At 36.6% G+C, this 17,007-nt stretch overlaps 2 protein-coding genes and 2 non-coding genes across 4 annotated transcripts; 1 reads left to right on the top strand and 3 right to left on the bottom strand.

Annotated features, from left to right (window-relative positions):
* Window positions 1-1,307: 1,307 nt before the first annotated feature.
* LOC141614751 (uncharacterized) lies at window positions 1,308-2,153 on the bottom strand. The gene has a single exon (XM_074433497.1). It carries the CDS (start codon window positions 2,151-2,153, stop codon window positions 1,308-1,310), a length of 846 nt encoding a protein of 281 aa, XP_074289598.1.
* A 7,784-nt stretch (window positions 2,154-9,937) lies between these two features.
* Window positions 9,938-12,006, top strand: LOC141612437 (expansin-A6-like). Its single transcript, XM_074431211.1, has 3 exons — window positions 9,938-10,139; window positions 10,563-10,881; window positions 11,360-12,006. Exons 1-3 carry the CDS (start codon window positions 10,001-10,003, stop codon window positions 11,667-11,669), a joined length of 768 nt encoding a protein of 255 aa, XP_074287312.1. The 5' UTR covers window positions 9,938-10,000; the 3' UTR covers window positions 11,670-12,006.
* Window positions 12,007-15,632: 3,626 nt separating this feature from the next.
* LOC141616261 (small nucleolar RNA snoR143) lies at window positions 15,633-15,802 on the bottom strand. Its single transcript, XR_012530617.1, has one exon. It is a non-coding gene; the product is annotated as a small nucleolar RNA snoR143 (small nucleolar RNA).
* A 59-nt stretch (window positions 15,803-15,861) lies between these two features.
* LOC141616262 (small nucleolar RNA snoR143) lies at window positions 15,862-16,028 on the bottom strand. Its single transcript, XR_012530618.1, has one exon. It is a non-coding gene; the product is annotated as a small nucleolar RNA snoR143 (small nucleolar RNA).
* Between the last annotated feature and the right edge of the window lie 979 nt (window positions 16,029-17,007).

Genomic DNA, 17,007 nt, shown 5'->3' on the forward strand with positions numbered 1-17,007 from the left:
CCAAATATGTACCCAAATCATTTGTGACTTCAAAGCCCAAAATATTCCTAATTTCTTCAGTGACCGCATTATCTGTATTCTTAGAGAAGAAACGTCTCGATTTTGCCACGCTAACCTTTTTCCCCGAGGCGCGACAAAAATTGTCTAGTACATATTTGATGACGTGAGCCTGGACAGCTCTTGCTTCCGCAAATAAGACCATATTGTCTGCGAAAAAAAGGTTGGAGATGCTGGGACCGTGCTTACATATGGGTATGGGAATCCAGTCCTTACTACGGATCCGAGTATCGATCGCTTGCTGCAATTTTTCAAGACACATCATAAAAAGGTAGGAGGATAACGGGTCACCTTGTCTAACCCCACGGGAGGGTTTAAAAGTTTCGGTTGATTCTCCGTTCCATAGAATCTTCATCGTTGTGGTAGTCACGCACTCCATGACCGTGTCAATCATAAGTAAAGGGAGTCCCATATCAGTTAGAGTGCGTCTAATGAAGCTCCATTTGAGACGATCGTATGCCTTTTCCAAATCTATTTTAATTGCCATATAGCCCGTCTTTCCTTTCTTTTTCCTCATGGTATGAATTGCTTCCTGAAAGACAACGATATTATCTGTTATTTGTCTCCCTGGGACAAAGCCACTTTGGTTTTCCGATATGAGCCATGGGAGGACTTTTCGAATACGGTTGGATATGGTCTTGCTTATAATTTTATACGCCACATTACAAAGACTAATGGGTCGGAATTGGGATATGTGTTCCGGGGCAGAAACCTTGGGAATCAGCACTATATGTGTATCATCTAGGTCAGCAGGCATTCCCTTGCCTTCTAGTGCTTTCATCACCATATCATATACATCTCGTCTGACGATATCCCACTGTTTTTGGTAGAAAAAGGCCTGAAAGCCGTCGGGTCCGGGTGCTTTAAGCGAACCCATGTGCATAATCACGTTATCAATCTCGGTTCTGGAGTAATATTTATTTAGCCATGTCCAATGCTCATGGCTAAAGTCTTGAAAAAGGTCATATGGAATGTCTGCTTCGAAGTCGTCTGGAGTATCGTTCGTGTAAAGATTTTTATAATACTCCACCACTATTTTCTTGACATCATCACTGTTTTCTATCCATATTCCTTCATTGTTCTTTAGAGTATTAATGCGATTTTTCCACCGTCGGATTAACGTGCTTACATGGAAATAAGAAGTATTACGATCGCCGTCCCGAATAAATTACACCCGTGACTTTTGGTACCAAAGTAATTCCTCCCTTTGGAGAATGTCATCTAGTTCTTTGCGTAACTTTGCTTCAAGCTTAATCAAGTGGCTCTGCCTTTGGGTCGAGAGGATGCGCTGACATCCTTCTATGCGTGCTATCAGCTGCCTCTTTTGTCGGAAAATATTGCCACACATCTTCATTCCACCTCTGCAATTTATTAGAAAGTTCTGATAAATCTGTAACTAAATTATTGCCTGTCGTCCAATTTGATTCAATGAAGGATGAGAAATTCTCGTGTGTCATCCATGCCACTTGAAATCGAAACGGTCTTTGGACCGCATTGAGTGGGGCAAAACCATTCGGAGATATTAGTAATGGGCAATGGTCACTTTGGAAAGCAGGGAGGTGTCTTACGCTTGCATCCCCAAACATTGTACCCCACTCGTTGTTGCATAGCGCTCTGTCAAGACGAGCACTCTGCATTGTTGCTTCAGAATTCCCTCGTGACCAAGTGTGAGCAGGGCCTGAGAACTCAAGCTCGATAAGTTGACAGCTTTCGATCCAGTTATTAAAAAGCTCGCATCTACGCGCCATGTTATTATTGCCTCCATGTCGCTCAGTTAAAGACCGAGTCTCATTATAATCACCCGCTAACATACAGGGGTGATTATTATTCCGCGCAAACCGTTCCAGCTCTGTCCAAAGTTCAACTCGATTTGAGGGATTTGGGCTAGCATATACAGCCGAGAAAAACCAGGGCAATTCACCATTGCGCGAGACTTCAATAGTAATATACTGCGGGTGTTCTTTGACAGGCAAAACAGAAACAAACTCGGGTCTCCAATACAACCAAATACCACCACTGAACCCGTTGGCTTCTACTCGCGTATGACCATTATACCCAAGAATTTTTTGTATTTTGAGGGCATGATCACCATTCATATGAGTCTCAACAAGTGCGATAATAGCGGGTTTATACGTTCTAACCACTTCCTTGAGAGCATTTAATTTTATTCTTATTTCCTGTCCCTTGTATATTCCAAACCATACAAGTTATGGGGGACAAATTGGGAGTCAAAGCTGGTATTCTATCCGACATATGATACGGTGCGTATAAAAGGTGAGTTAGATAAGCTCGACTTACAAGCGAGAGAATTTGATTAGTGTTCCATGGAATCGACATCTCCATTTGAAGAGTCGATTGGTCCTGCTGGATTGCTTTGAATGTGAGGTCCAGTATCGGGCACTCCGGTACCGTCACCGCCATAAAGGGTGCGAGAGTCTCCTTCCATACCGACTTCTTCAACATCTGTGTGGGTGGTATCACTTCGAATTGAGGAAGTTGTGGGAGGTAACAAGGTTGTGGTAGTTTGAGGTCGAGGTATGGAATGTGGGGATCCATTATTGTTGGAAACAGAGGACGATGAAAGCGTATTGCTTTTGTTTACATGAACAGGGGAAACAATTTTGATTGATTTTGTGTTTGACTGTGCTGGCTTGACTGTGTTGGATATATCTTTTAAAATAGGGGAAGAATTAATGGAGTTAGTATTATTGGAAGGTGGATTATTTTTGATTTTAGCTAAATATTTGGTTGATCGAGAAGCCGTACGGGATTGGGAAAGAATTTTATTAGCTTGTTTATTAAAGGAATGGATTCTTTGATTAATTTTGGAATTATTTTCTGAGGAATTCTTGGAGGAAAATTGAATATTTTCCGTCTCTAAATTAGGAAATTGCCCAATAGTGGGAATATTTTCCTGATTGCTCAATATCTCAAATCTTGACCCGGGATTTGCGCTGCTCTTAGCAAAATTGAAAATAGATTTGGCGGGAATAGGTTGGCCGGAGGTGGGGTTCTGCTTCCCTTGTCCACTGACTGGCTTTTTCCTTTGGGGTTTAGTGACCATCATCCACTTGCCAAAATCGTCTTGTTCTTCCGGTCGTAGACCTGCTTCAAGAGAATTCGCATTCACCTGTATAGCTTCGTATTCCCCCTGTTTCTGTCCTTCTGAGTTATTCTCAGAATCCGCATTCGTGGATCCTGATTTTGGGCACTTTTCTGAATCATGACCTAGCTTCCCACATTTGAAACAGATCATTTTTAGGCCCTCATATTGAATGCAATAGATTTTGCCATTCAACCGGAATTTGGATAGCAGGGGCTTAGAGATATCGACTTCCACGCTTATCCGCGCAAACTGTCCGCGTTCTGCTAAGGCAGTGTTTTTGTCAATTCTAATAACCTTCCCAATTCTCGAACCAACTTTTTTGAGAAAGGATTCATTAAAATATTCCACTGGTAGGTTGGGGATACGAACCCACGCCGTTAGAAACTTGATGCTGTCTTCAGACGGGACAAAATTTGGAACCCATTTCCTAATTGTAAGATAGTGATCGTCAATCATCCACGGTCCTTGGGTGACGACGAACTCGTAATCTTCTTTCGATGTGAATCGAGCAATATAATATGAACCAGTCAGGTCCGTTAGTGTTAGTTTTCCTCGTATTGCCCACTTCGATTGAAGCTTGCGAATGAGAGATAGATAACCTATGTTTTTGTCAAACATTTTAATGATAAGAGATCTTCTCCATGGTCTGCGTAGGGATGATTTCTCATCTTTAGTCAATGTGATACGAGGGCAAATAGCATCATCTTCATCTAGTAACTCCTCTTCATCATCCTCAGAATCTATATCGATATCGTCTAGGGATAGATCATCAAGCAAAAACGGTTCTGAGCCAAGGCCACGAACTGTATCAGAATAGGAAAGGATCGTTCTGTTCTCCTGTTTGTTCTCATTGGACACGGGATTGGACAATACGACATGAGTATTCTCTTGAGGAATTGGATGGAGGGTTATGAATAAATTCGCTTAAATGCATGGTCTTACGCTTTGAATTTTTTGTATTTGATGGAGGAGGATCATCCAGTGGGAGGCCATTTCCGGTGTTCTCCATTTTTTGCAGGAGTTTTCTCTCACTAGGAGTTTTCTCTCACTAGGAATTCATATAATTATACTTTGTAGTAATCTGTATTTCATTAAACCCATTTGAAAATTCTGAGAGGTTAATATTTAAATTTGGGTCATTAACGTCATGTTTTTTCGGCTTAATTTTAACTCTTATTCAGCTCATATTAGCCCATTTCAATTCAGATCTGCTTACTTTAGTTCAACTCAGCCCACTTCAACTCAGTTTAGCTCTCTTAAATTCAGTACTATAAATTTAGCTCGGCTCAACCTTATTATTAATTAATATAATATTAATATTAAGTAATATATTTAGCTAACAGTGTGTCATGTGTGAGGGCTTTTAAAGCATAGGTGAGGCTTTTTTAAGATGGGTGAAAATACACTTTTTTTTAGATATGTGAGGGTTTATTTTTTATGCAAAATGTTTTGGTTTGGGTCATATAAATATATTTTATTTATACGGTACCCCTGAAATTGCCCACTTTGCACAAAATATCCAAATTTTTGATCCGAAAAACTTAAAGAGGCCATAACTCGTGTTTACGAACTCAGAAAGTGAAGATTTTTTTTTTCAAATCGATCATCTTTCCGAGTACTACGATTTGAAAAAAAAGTTTGACGAGTTTGGAACTCGTGACCAGGAGATATGCTCACTCAAAGTTTGTTCGGTCAAAAAACTTTTGACGCACAATAACTCCTACTAGCGGAATCCAAATGCGACAATATTTTTTTTCAAATTGTAGTTCTCGGAAAGATGAGCGATTTGGAAAAAAAATTCGTCACTTTTCGAACTCGTAAACACGAGTTATAACCTCTTTAAGATTTTCGGATCAAAATTTTGGGTATTTCGTGCAAAGTGACAAACCTTAGGGGTACCGCGTGAATTATCCGTTATTTATATAAACAATAATTATTATGTGAGACGGTTTCACACTTTAAGACGGTCTCATTATGTAAAAAAATGATAAACTCATTTATTACAATAAAATGAATAATTTTTTAATAAAAATGGACCATCTCACAATGTGAGCAGTGAGGATTCTCTGTCCCATATGATGTCTCATCTTCTGTCCCATGCTACTCTTTGCTTGACACATCAACATAGGAAATAATAAATATACCATATATGTTGTTTTATGTCCATATTTCAATGTGTTTTATAATGTGTTGTATAATTTTTTTATCACCCAAATTATTGTGAACTCGAAAAATATTATGATAACAATAAAATAATTTATTTCATAATATAACATGAAAGTGTTAGTTAATTTAAGTTTAATTCAGCTCATTTTACCTTTCTCAATTTCAGTTCAGCCACATTCAACTCACTTCGGTACAGTTCAGTCCAATTCAGCTTACTTCAGTTCAGTTCAGTTCAGCTCTATTCAGCTAGAACCAGAGCCTAACAACTAGAGTTGGCATTGGGCCGTGCTGGGCCGGCCCGCGTGCCGGCCCATCGTGCCTTCCCCAAAAAATGGCCCGGCCCAGGCACGGATATTGGGCTGGCCGTGCCGTGCCGTGCCTGACCCACTCACCCAAATCCCCGCCGCGGCCCGCTCTTGGCACGCCCAATTTCGTGCTCGGGCCGTGCCTTGCCCATGGGCTAATCGTGCCTAGCACGTGGGCCGACCCAATAACCTTAGTATTTTTTTTCTAAATACACTTTTATTTATATAAATAATGAATATTAACGATTTAAATATATATTTTATTAAATATTAATGTATTTGATGTCTTGATTAGTTGATTACTTGTATTTTTAATGTACTAGATTTAATTAAATAATTAAAAAACGATATTAAAAAATGAAATTTAGTTAAATAATTAAGAAACGGGTCAAATCCCGGGCCGTGCCGTGCCAGGCCCGCCGTGCCTGGTTCGTGTCGGACCCTCCGTGCTTGGGCCGTGCCGTGCCTAGGCACGGGAATTTCCAAAAAATGCAGCCGCGGCCCGCCTCAAACCCGTTCGTGCCGTGCCCGTGCCATCAGTATTATTCATCCGTATCGTGTCGTGCCCGTGCCGGACTCGTGCCGTGCCCGTGCCGCCCGCCTTAGCCCGGCCCGGATTGCCATCTCTACTAACAACTTCCGCCATTACACTTCATAACTTTATAAATATTTCGAGAGAGTAAATGTCAAAAATTAGTCATCAACACCAACTGAATCGATATAACAAATGTAGATCAAAACTGAATTATTATAACCAATGTGAGCAAATGATCAACTACTCCGTACTATTCAAGTAGTCCTTGAAAATTAATTCCCAAGACAACTTTAATTGTAATCTTTTCTTTTACAAAAAAGTTGAAACTACTCAAAATAAAAAGTCAATGAATTGACCTTTCTACAACAATAAAAAAAACTTTAGAAACGAGTTATTATTAGTCCAAGCTTAGACTATATTGTTGGGTGAGAAGTTCACATGCAAATGCCACATATATTAGACAAAGGAAGCTTCTTCAATCCCTTAAAGAGAAGGGAAATCAACAAAGTTACAAGATTGTTTCTTCTTAGATGATGATACAAGTAAATAGGTAGGCAAATATGTAGTTGAAACACCACCTCCTTATTAAAATTATATGTTACACACTTACCATCCCTTTTATTTTTGATGAGTTGGATGATATTGTTTAGATTTTGTTGTTGTGATTTGAATTGCACACTTGTCTTTCATTGAGCTTTGCCACCTAGACCTTAACTTGGAAGGATGCATCAACCTTACAACCTCAATTGTGTTTTCCCTCTCTTAAAACTAACTAGTGTCCTAGTTTGCACTAAAATAATGGTTGTTGGTTAATTTCCATTAATAGTTATCTATTAATTTGGTATAACAATCAAGAAAATGTGATATTATAAAATATTTACAAATTAGAAGCAAATAACGATTGACTAATACACGTACTCTAAAATAAAAAATAAATAACAATTTAAGTATTTTTCATAAACTCTGGTTCCACGTTTCAACTCATTTTGAGTGAGGATTAAATTATTCTTACATATGTCTGTCAATTCATTGATAATCTGATTGGTAACAGTTTGAATGAGCTAAAATGCTTTAAGGTTACCTGGCCTAATAGAAAAAGGTTATGCTAACTCGACTGAACTAAAATTGAATATACCTCATTTTGATTGAGAATTAATTTATTCTAAAAAATATCTGACAATTTATCAATAATCTGACCAGTAATAGCTCAATCGAACATAACTATTACAAGGTTACCCAACCCAGTTACAAAAGACCAGTCTAACTTGACAAACTCAAGCTGAATATGATCTACACTAACCCGATACAAATAACTCGATTGTCAGCTCTAACTCATCATGACAAGTAATAAATAATACATTCGACTCAACAGATTCTTTACGTTTTATTAAAGTATCCCTCACAAATGAATAAAAGCGTAAATAATCTATTGAGTCGAGTAAGGTCAATCAGCCACCATAATAGTGACCTTGAGACATTGTCAACAAATGATCCACAATGTCGCGAGGGAAGGTGTAGCAAGACTAGCAACTAGCAACTAACATTGAAAACAAAGAGAAGAGAGTAGACTGGAGAGTGTGTACGGTAAACGCACGGCGTAAAATGCGGGCGTATTTAGGTCCTACTTTTGTGCTTCAACACAAATTCTCCATTTTCCATTGCTTGCGGTTTAATTTGATTTTTAGTGCCACCAAACACTATTTCTTGTCAATTTCTTATCCATCAAAAACACTTTCTTACAAGTCGTATTTAGCTCAGTGGTTATTGATTAAGGACCTCGAGAAACAATTTTGGAAAGTTAGATTTTACTACTACACAAGTACACAACACTGGTTAAAATCTTTTAAAAATTTATTCACTCCCGTATTTTATAGGATTTTGTTTAATCGGTTATTCTAATGTGTGCCTTAAAGAGTAAATAAATACGGAGTATTAAGATTAACTAGATTTTTCCACTAATCTCTGTCAAAGGAAAAAAAAAAAGATTTTCCCCGCTAATTATGGTAAAAAAAACTAAAAATGAGTATATACATGAATATTTCAGGAGAACATCTTGTCTATATTTCCAAATTTTTCAATTATATTAATTTATACCCTTAGCTAATGCAAGCCTTAGAAGAACGGTTATAAAAAAAATTATAAAAATTATAAAAGTTTGAATGTTTGATATTCTTATTCTTATTCACTCACTTATTTTACTTTATAAAATCATCATTGTACATTGTACATACTAGTGTATAATTGTCTTATTTGAGAATTTTGTATGTAAACATCTCATATTTACGATAATTCTATTTCTTTCACCTCTCTTGATACGGAGTATTAATTTGATTGTAATCTATACAAAAATAATATTGGCTTACTCCTCATATTTGGCCTCATATTTTACGTTTAATATATTACTCCGTAGTTCACTCCACTTCAGCTCCAATTCACAATAAATTAATTTAATTTAGTTCATTTGAGTTCAGAAATTTTCATATCGAAATAATGCAGCCTGGCTAAGCTAATTACACAAGTACACGCTCTTTGACCTCTTCGGTTTCCGAGTACTTATGACTCATGTTCAAATTCCGTTAACATCAAATTTGCTCTAGTGGCTCATTCGGCACCAAAAAAACAGGTACACACTCTCTTGTCTGTACAATGTAATTAGAGTGGAAGTTCTATCTGTATGCAGCATTTTGCCTGATGAAGACACCCTGATACTAGTGACAAGTGACCTAAGAAAATGAAAAAAGTCAAACAAAGATTGCCATACATAGCAAAAAAAACTTGTAGTTAATGCAAAACCGTTTCATATTTGGCTATCAATTCAATACCTTTTTTTAGTGATTGTTTCCATTTTCCTGCTAAATTCCACCATAGTTACATTCATATTTCTGATTTTAACTAGTTCCGCAGGAGCCGTTGGTTTTGAACAAATGCCAACATACTACTAAAAGAACGGTAAACATTCCTTGTGCATCAATTACTTGATGAATAGACATAATTAGTTGAAGATAACAATCATAGCTTAATAGCTCCATTTTATTTGTACTATGTGGATGAATTATTCTTTTGCTTGTTTATGAAACTCGTAAGCGCTTTCGTTTAAACACGTTGGGTCGTTTTTTTGGACAAACGTAATAACCTATAATTCTGCTATTCGTGTAAATAAGATCATCAGTCACATGTAACAAAGGCAAAAAAAAAAACGCTCTAAAACAAATCTGACACTCGTTTTCTTTACAAAACAATAGTAATCCCTTGTAAACCTGGCAAAATTGACCTGACCCGAATAACTCGACCCAACAACCGAATAGAAGACTCGAACTTGACCTGAACCCGAATTGACCTCATCAACCTATATCATCTAACTTAAGAATTTATTGTTGAAAATTGAGATTGAGATCCCTAAATAACTTGATAATAACCCGATAACGACCCGAGTCCGAGATGGTCGGAGTTCTGTTAAACCCGAACAGCTCGACCAGATTTCGACCCGATTGAGTTGTTTGCCAAGTATGAGCAACTAATGGTTGGATTTAAATGATAACATTAGTTTACACACAAATATAAATTCAAATGTGTTTTTTTTTTAAGTAAAATCTAAATTGGAATGTTGGCTCAAATGACTCATGACTCATAAGTCACGAGAATGAGAACAAAGCCTAATTTACGTAAGAAAAAGGCAATCAAAAAAATTAATCTCACACACACACACTACTCACTAAAACTACCAATAAAATCAAGCTTAATTATTTCCCTATATATATACTCCTCTGCTCCCACCATCTTAACTCCATACTCTCCTTTCTCACTATATACTCCCCTTCCACTTAATTAGCTATGGCCTCCATTTTCCTACTTATAATCTTCTCCCTTTTCTCGCTAACTCATGCTCGGTTTAATGGCCCGTACACCGGTGGTGCTTGGCAAAGCGCTCATGCCACATTCTATGGTGGTTCTGATGCTTCTGGAACCATGGGTACTTCCTCAATACTAAATTTACTTATTTACATTGTTTTACTAGTTTCGAAACTTTATCTGGTTTGGAATGTCTCCTGGGTTCTAGTGGTTCGTATATAATATTATATATAACAAATTAAACAAAATTAAGTTGAGACATTCCAAACCAGAACGTACGAACCACTAGAACCCCGATAAACACACAAGACGTAAAATACGTTATCTTAACTATGTGTGTGTGCAGGAGGAGCATGTTTTACTAGTTTCGAAAGTTTATCTGGTTTGGAATGTCTCCTGGTTTCCAGTGGTTCGTATTTAATATTATCTATAACAAATTAAACAAAATTAAGCTAAGACATTTCAAACCAGAACGTACGAACCACTAGAACCCCAATAAACACACAGACGTAAAATACGTTATCTTAACTATGTATGTATGCAGGAGGAGCATGTGGGTACGGAAACTTGTACAGCCAAGGGTACGGAGTTAACACGGCCGCATTGAGCACAGCCTTGTTCAACAGCGGGCAGAGCTGCGGGGCATGTTTCGAGCTCAAATGTGCAAATGACCCGCGGTGGTGCCATCCAGGCAGTCCATCAATTTTCATCACCGCGACTAATTTCTGCCCGCCAAACTACGCCTTGCCAAGTGATAATGGCGGGTGGTGTAACCCGCCTCGCCCGCATTTCGACCTTGCCATGCCTATGTTCCTTAAGATTGCTGAATACCGCGCTGGCATTGTTCCTGTTGCTTTCCGCAGGTTTGAACATAAACTAATTACGTAGCATAAAACCATTCAAATGATAAAATATTGTGATTATGGACTATGGAGTACTTAGTATAAAACGGTTTTATATAAAATTTTATAAGTCGTATTAAAATAATAATCGTTGATGATTATCTTTTTTTTTTTTGGGTCCATAATCGACGAGGAATATGACTATATGAGGTTTGACTATATAGCTACAAGCCTATAACTACGAGTATATAACGCCTAGTATAAGAAAAAAACGTCCATACACTCGATAAATCTTCATTTCTCAAAAAATGTTTCTCCGTACTTCGTACATAATCTTTTTAGTAACAGTTTTAAAAGTAAAACGGTCTCTTTATTTAATATGATATTTGTATATGTTTTACTTATTGTTAGATACACTCATACACACGGATGATTTTATTGATTTAAAAGTTAAAACGGTCTTAATCAGGACTAATTCTTTATGTTTTTTATATTACAGGGTTCCGTGTAGAAAGCAAGGTGGAATAAGATTCACAATAAATGGATTTCGTTACTTCAACTTGGTATTAATCACCAACGTCGCAGGTGCGGGTGACATATTGCGAGTGAGCATCAAAGGGTCACGGACAAATTGGATGAGTTTAAGTCGTAATTGGGGTCAAAATTGGCAATCCGACGCCGTTTTGGTTGGTCAATCACTCTCATTCCGTGTTACAGCCAGTGACGGACGCATTTCTACTTCATGGAACGTTGCTCCTGCTAATTGGCAATTTGGTCAAACTTTTATTGGAAAAAATTTCATGGTTTAAGTGAATTTACCAATATACCCCTGTTGTTTTGGCTCAAGGGGAATGGAAATTAAGGGTCTTTTTGTCTTTTTATAAGGTTTATACAAGTCCTTATTTATGACGATCAACACACGATTTGTGAGACGTGATGAATACTTAAAAAGGTTGTAACCGTCATCGGTAAGACTTGTTCTTTTAGAAGGTTTTATAAGTCTAGTTTAAGGAATATGTTGTATACTTAAGGAATGAAAGTGGCCTACAAAGTTGGTACACTTGGAAATTTGTGTATGAAACTATGAATATATATATATATACATTTCTATTTAGTGTTTACAAATTTACAAAGTCTATGTTCAAATTTGTAGTTACTTAATTTTAGTTTAGTAGATGTATAATGGGTGTATTAAAGTCAAATGTACTAGTAATCATTGTTGTCAGAATCGCAATTCGATCCAACGATTCTACGATTTTACGATCCAAAAATGCTTGACCGATCCTGGATCCTACGATTCTATCATAGTTGTAGAATCTTACGATCCTATTAATTTGAAAATTTCTAGAGATGGAATCATAATACGATCCTACGATTTTACGATCCTACGATCCGATTCCATAATAAAAAAATTAATATATAATTTTATATAACGACAACGTAAAACCCAAATTTCACGTAAGTTGTTCATACAATGATACTAAAATCATTAATTACAATATTTTATGAATAAATATTAATAAATAAGTGTTTTGATATTCAATTATATTTAATTACCAAATAAAAAATTATATTTAGTGAGTTTGTAGAATCTTGTGATTCTACGATCCGATTCTACCGATTCGATCCCATCCTCCCCATCGATCCAAAGTAGAATCTCGATCCTGACAACATTGCTAGTAATATAAGTAGGTGGTTTAAAGTAGTTGGATAAATAATTGTAGGGTATACCTAACTCACACATTATTATGGCTCATGTAAACTTTATTAGGGTACAAGCAAAAAACTTACTCCCTACCTTCGGTCAATTGTTGTCCTTTGGATTGGCACAAAAATTAAGGAATGAGATGGGGTCAATTACAACATGAGAATTAGACCAAATTGGGTGTAAAGAATTCAAATTGCTCATCAAATGCAATCCTAAAATAGAAAGGACAATAATTGAATGAGACACCCAAAAATAGAATATGACAACAAATAACAAGGACCGAAAGAATATCAATTAGTCTTACTTATAACCGTAATAAGTTAGTACAACAAAGGGGTGACATGTACCATTACCGCAACAAAAAGTTTACACTCTCGTTTTACAACGGCTGTAAACTTGTAAAAAAGAATTTTTGCTAAATAAAAATTACTATGCAGTGGCAGATTTGGGAGGCTAGCTGGAGGGCTCGCCTCTGCTGGTCAAGAGAAAATTCGAAACTTTAATTAAAACAATCCCCGTCACGAGCTTATCCGGATCAAGTATGTCCCACTTTTGTAGATAAGATCACAAAGTGTTTGTCTTTACCTATTCAAGTGGAGAATATTTAACCCGTCACGAGTTTGTGACGAATATGGATCGTCCCTCACAAATGAGAATTTTATGTAATAAAAATTATAGATTTTTTTTTTCAAGTTTACTTTATGCCAATACTTATTTGGCCCCGTTGAAATTTATCACCCTTCTCTAATAGTAAATCCTGTTTCCGCTACTGCCACTGAGTTTGATATTAGAGTTCTTTGACGAGCCTTTAAAATGAGGCAATATTTAGCCAAAATGAATAATTGAATACAAGATTACTGAGTTTGATTTTAGACTTGTTTGACGACCCTTTTAAAATGAGGTAACATTTAGCCAAAGTGAATACAAGAATAATACGGAGCTCCAATTAAAAAGAACAACGTCTTTACTCAAAATGTCAAATGCTCAAACTCAACAACCACTATGGTCTATTCTCTATCAAGTGCACATCCTTGGAGATGATTTTTCTGGCTTATCGACAAACGGATTAGAAATTTGGGATGTATTCCCCAGTTGCTTACGCCTTTGCAACCAAATGAGTCAGCTCCCGTAGACTATATATCCCCTTGAAGTCTTTCCGCCGGTGCATTCATTTACTAATTAAGGTCGCAACTAAAAAACCCCAGACGGATTTGCCTCTTGTACAAATGCAACAAATCCCATATTGTAATGTATGTCATTCTCGTAATAAAACTATTATAACAGCACGACTCGAGCCAGTCATCGAAGCTTGGGGATTGTCACCCTTGAGTAAGACGTCTAGGATTGGGCGACTGACCACAGGATATGTAGTTCAGGCTAAAGTTTTAGGTTTTAATAAGCTGGCCATTCTCATAGTAACCAAAACTCCTACAGATCGAAATCCTAATTCCTTTCTAAACAGAATGCATTTGTGTACATATATACCAGACAGCAATTATGATCCATCCCTCACAAGTATTTGTGAGAGAAACCAATGCCAAATTGAATCGACTAACGTTGAGATAATTACAATTATGATCCGTCCTTCACAAGTATTTGTGTACATATACCAGACAGCAATTCAGGCTTCTTTCAATATCCTCTTGGATTTAGATTAGATTAGTTATCAAATTTGCAAGTTCAAATAGAACAACAATTTAAGTTCAGTACATTTTAGAAACGTCATTGCTCTTTCAAACCGCATTTTACTTAATCATGGACAACATTTCCAATTTTACCCCTCTTATTTACATCCTTTCTTCTCGTTCTCTCTCTCTCCTCAATAATATTTTTCCAAGACGACCGATCGATCCCAGTCCAGCCACTCACTCTCTCGCAGGACAACCCCACCTAAACGCCTAGCCTCCACCTGAAATCGATTGGGCATACTTGGCCTGTTTTTACCTAATCGTTTGGTTTTGTGTCGAATTTTGGAAGCGACGCTACCGGAGAAGCTTTGAGGGTTTCACGGAAGTGATAATGTGATTCATTTTGCCTGCATATAAAGAACGCATATGTGTATTTGCCAATTACAATGATTATTTGCCTAACATAATACTATAAAAAATCAAGGATTATAATCACTTATGGATTAGATATAATTATTGTTTTATTGATTGACTATGTAAAACAATTTATCGGGATGAGCCCAGATTACTGTCTTTAATTTTTGTGTGAGTATGGTTGGGGGTGCAACTCGTCGTCGGCAGTTTTAGGGTACTCCGTTGGCGGGGTTGTCAGATGTAGTATGGTGGTCCAGCGCCGGGACCGGAAGCAGTGCGTTTGGAATTTGGATGAAGAGGGTAACCTAGCTAATGGGAGAGAATTCTTTGTATGGTAAAAGGGTAGCACATGGAAATTTTATGAAAAAGTGTCCATGATTAAGTAAAATGTGTACTTGAATGAGCAATACCCTTTAGAAAAACCGTTTTAAAAATCATAGTTCTATATACTCCCTCCAATTTCCTATTATCTTCCCTCTTTCCTTTTTCACACAAGTTTGATTATTTCCTTCTTTCCTTTTTTGGTAAGTTTCATTCATTTTTTATTAATTTATCTCTCCTAAAAAACCAACAACTCTCATTACTTTATCTATTCTTTATTCATCATTCATTCTTTATTATTTTCTCTCAACTATAAATTTTACAACTTACAATATTTTATTCAACTTTATTCCTTGTTTCTTCCCCTTTTTTAATTTTTGTGCACAAAAGAAAGGGGAAGATATAAGGAAATAGGAGGGAGTACCATTTATGCTCTCATACCATATCGGATAAATTCAGGTGCGCAAAACTAGATCATCTACGAATCAATTGCACCATTGACTGGCATATGTTTTTGGAGTCTGTCGTTCTCGTCGTAACCAAACATCTTACAAAACCGAGATCTACATTCATGAACCAATAGCGACTAGCGAGCAATTAAAAACAGAAAGAATTATCATGTCCATCAAAATACAAGTAGCTTTCCAATGTCACTCAGGTAGTTCAAGTTTACAACGCTAATCTAGTAGAAGATTTGGGGAAAATGTGAGATGAATTTAGTGGACAAGAAAGCATTATAAGCTACTCGTCCGTGGATCCATCCCCACGGTTGTCTGGCCGCTGCGATTTCATAAGAAACCGCTGTTCTTTTATGCATCGTCGCTCACAAGCCACATTACCAAATATAATGTGGCCTATGATGCAAATGCAATTTCATAAGAACCACAATTACTTCGTATATACTAAGAGAATAAGAAAAATTTTAGCGCAAAATGTGAGATGGATTTAGTAGACAAAAGCGCATAAGGCGCTTAATCTGTGGATCCATCTCCACGGTTGTCTGGCCGCCGCCAAATTTATTTTATTTATTAAAATAAAATAAATTCGGCCATTGATTTATGCACAACTAATAAAACGACACACCATTATTAATTTAATTAATGGGTGTCTATATAATTAGAGTGCAATTAAATAAAATTAAAACAAAAATTAATTATGAAAATTAGAGGGCTCATATCAAGTGTAAATTGGAGAAAATCTTCATCGTTGGGGGAAGGGCAAAATCCTCAATCAACCTAAATTACTCGAAATAATTAGAGATTTAAGAAATAAAAAATAAAATTAAAAACGCCAAAATACATAAAAATATATAGCTCAACCTTAATTAAAAAAGGGAGCGGCGTTTTTAATTATTTAATTAATTTAAATCTCTAATTAAATTTGAATAAAATAGATTGAGAGCAAATTAATCCCCCAAAACTCTACCCTCTCTCTTTAAAATCATTGCCCATTTTAATGGAATATAGAAGTGGACAACAAATGACCTTAACGGAGGGAGTATATATATATATATATATATGTATAGATTTGCCACGAGGTCCCGGGTTCGAAACCAGGCAGTGACATAAACGATTCAACTTCATTAAGCTGAAAAGGGAGAGAAAGAGAAAGAAAGAAGCGAGTAGAGAGAGAGTAATTTTTGTAGTTTTGCAATCATCGCCCGTATGTAAAATTTAAACATAAATTTTCATAGACGGATAAAACAAAAGCACAATACATAGAAAAAACGAGTGGATCCGTCTTAAGGGAGACTTGTTAAAATTTAAAAGGGTAGTGATAATGTTGTTCTGGACTCGGTTGAGCAAATCGGAAGGGTATGACTGATAACCGAGTCCAAAACAACAATATTACTGCCCTTATTAAAATTCATGACAAAAAAAAAAAAAAAAAAAAAAAAAAAACTCTTATGGTGATATGAATGAGGAAGGAAGAAGAGATTTCGGCTTATGTTGTGTTTAGGGTTTTGGGGATAGTTGAGTTTATATGCAGATGAATTGGTGATAGGGTTTTGGGCTTATGTTACCTTGGGCCGCTAAAAGGAATACTACAAAACAAAGCCCAACAAAAAAGGGAAAA

This window comes from Silene latifolia, chromosome 11 (assembly GCF_048544455.1).
Source record: "Silene latifolia isolate original U9 population chromosome 11, ASM4854445v1, whole genome shotgun sequence".
Lineage (NCBI taxonomy): Eukaryota > Viridiplantae > Streptophyta > Magnoliopsida > Caryophyllales > Caryophyllaceae > Silene > Silene latifolia.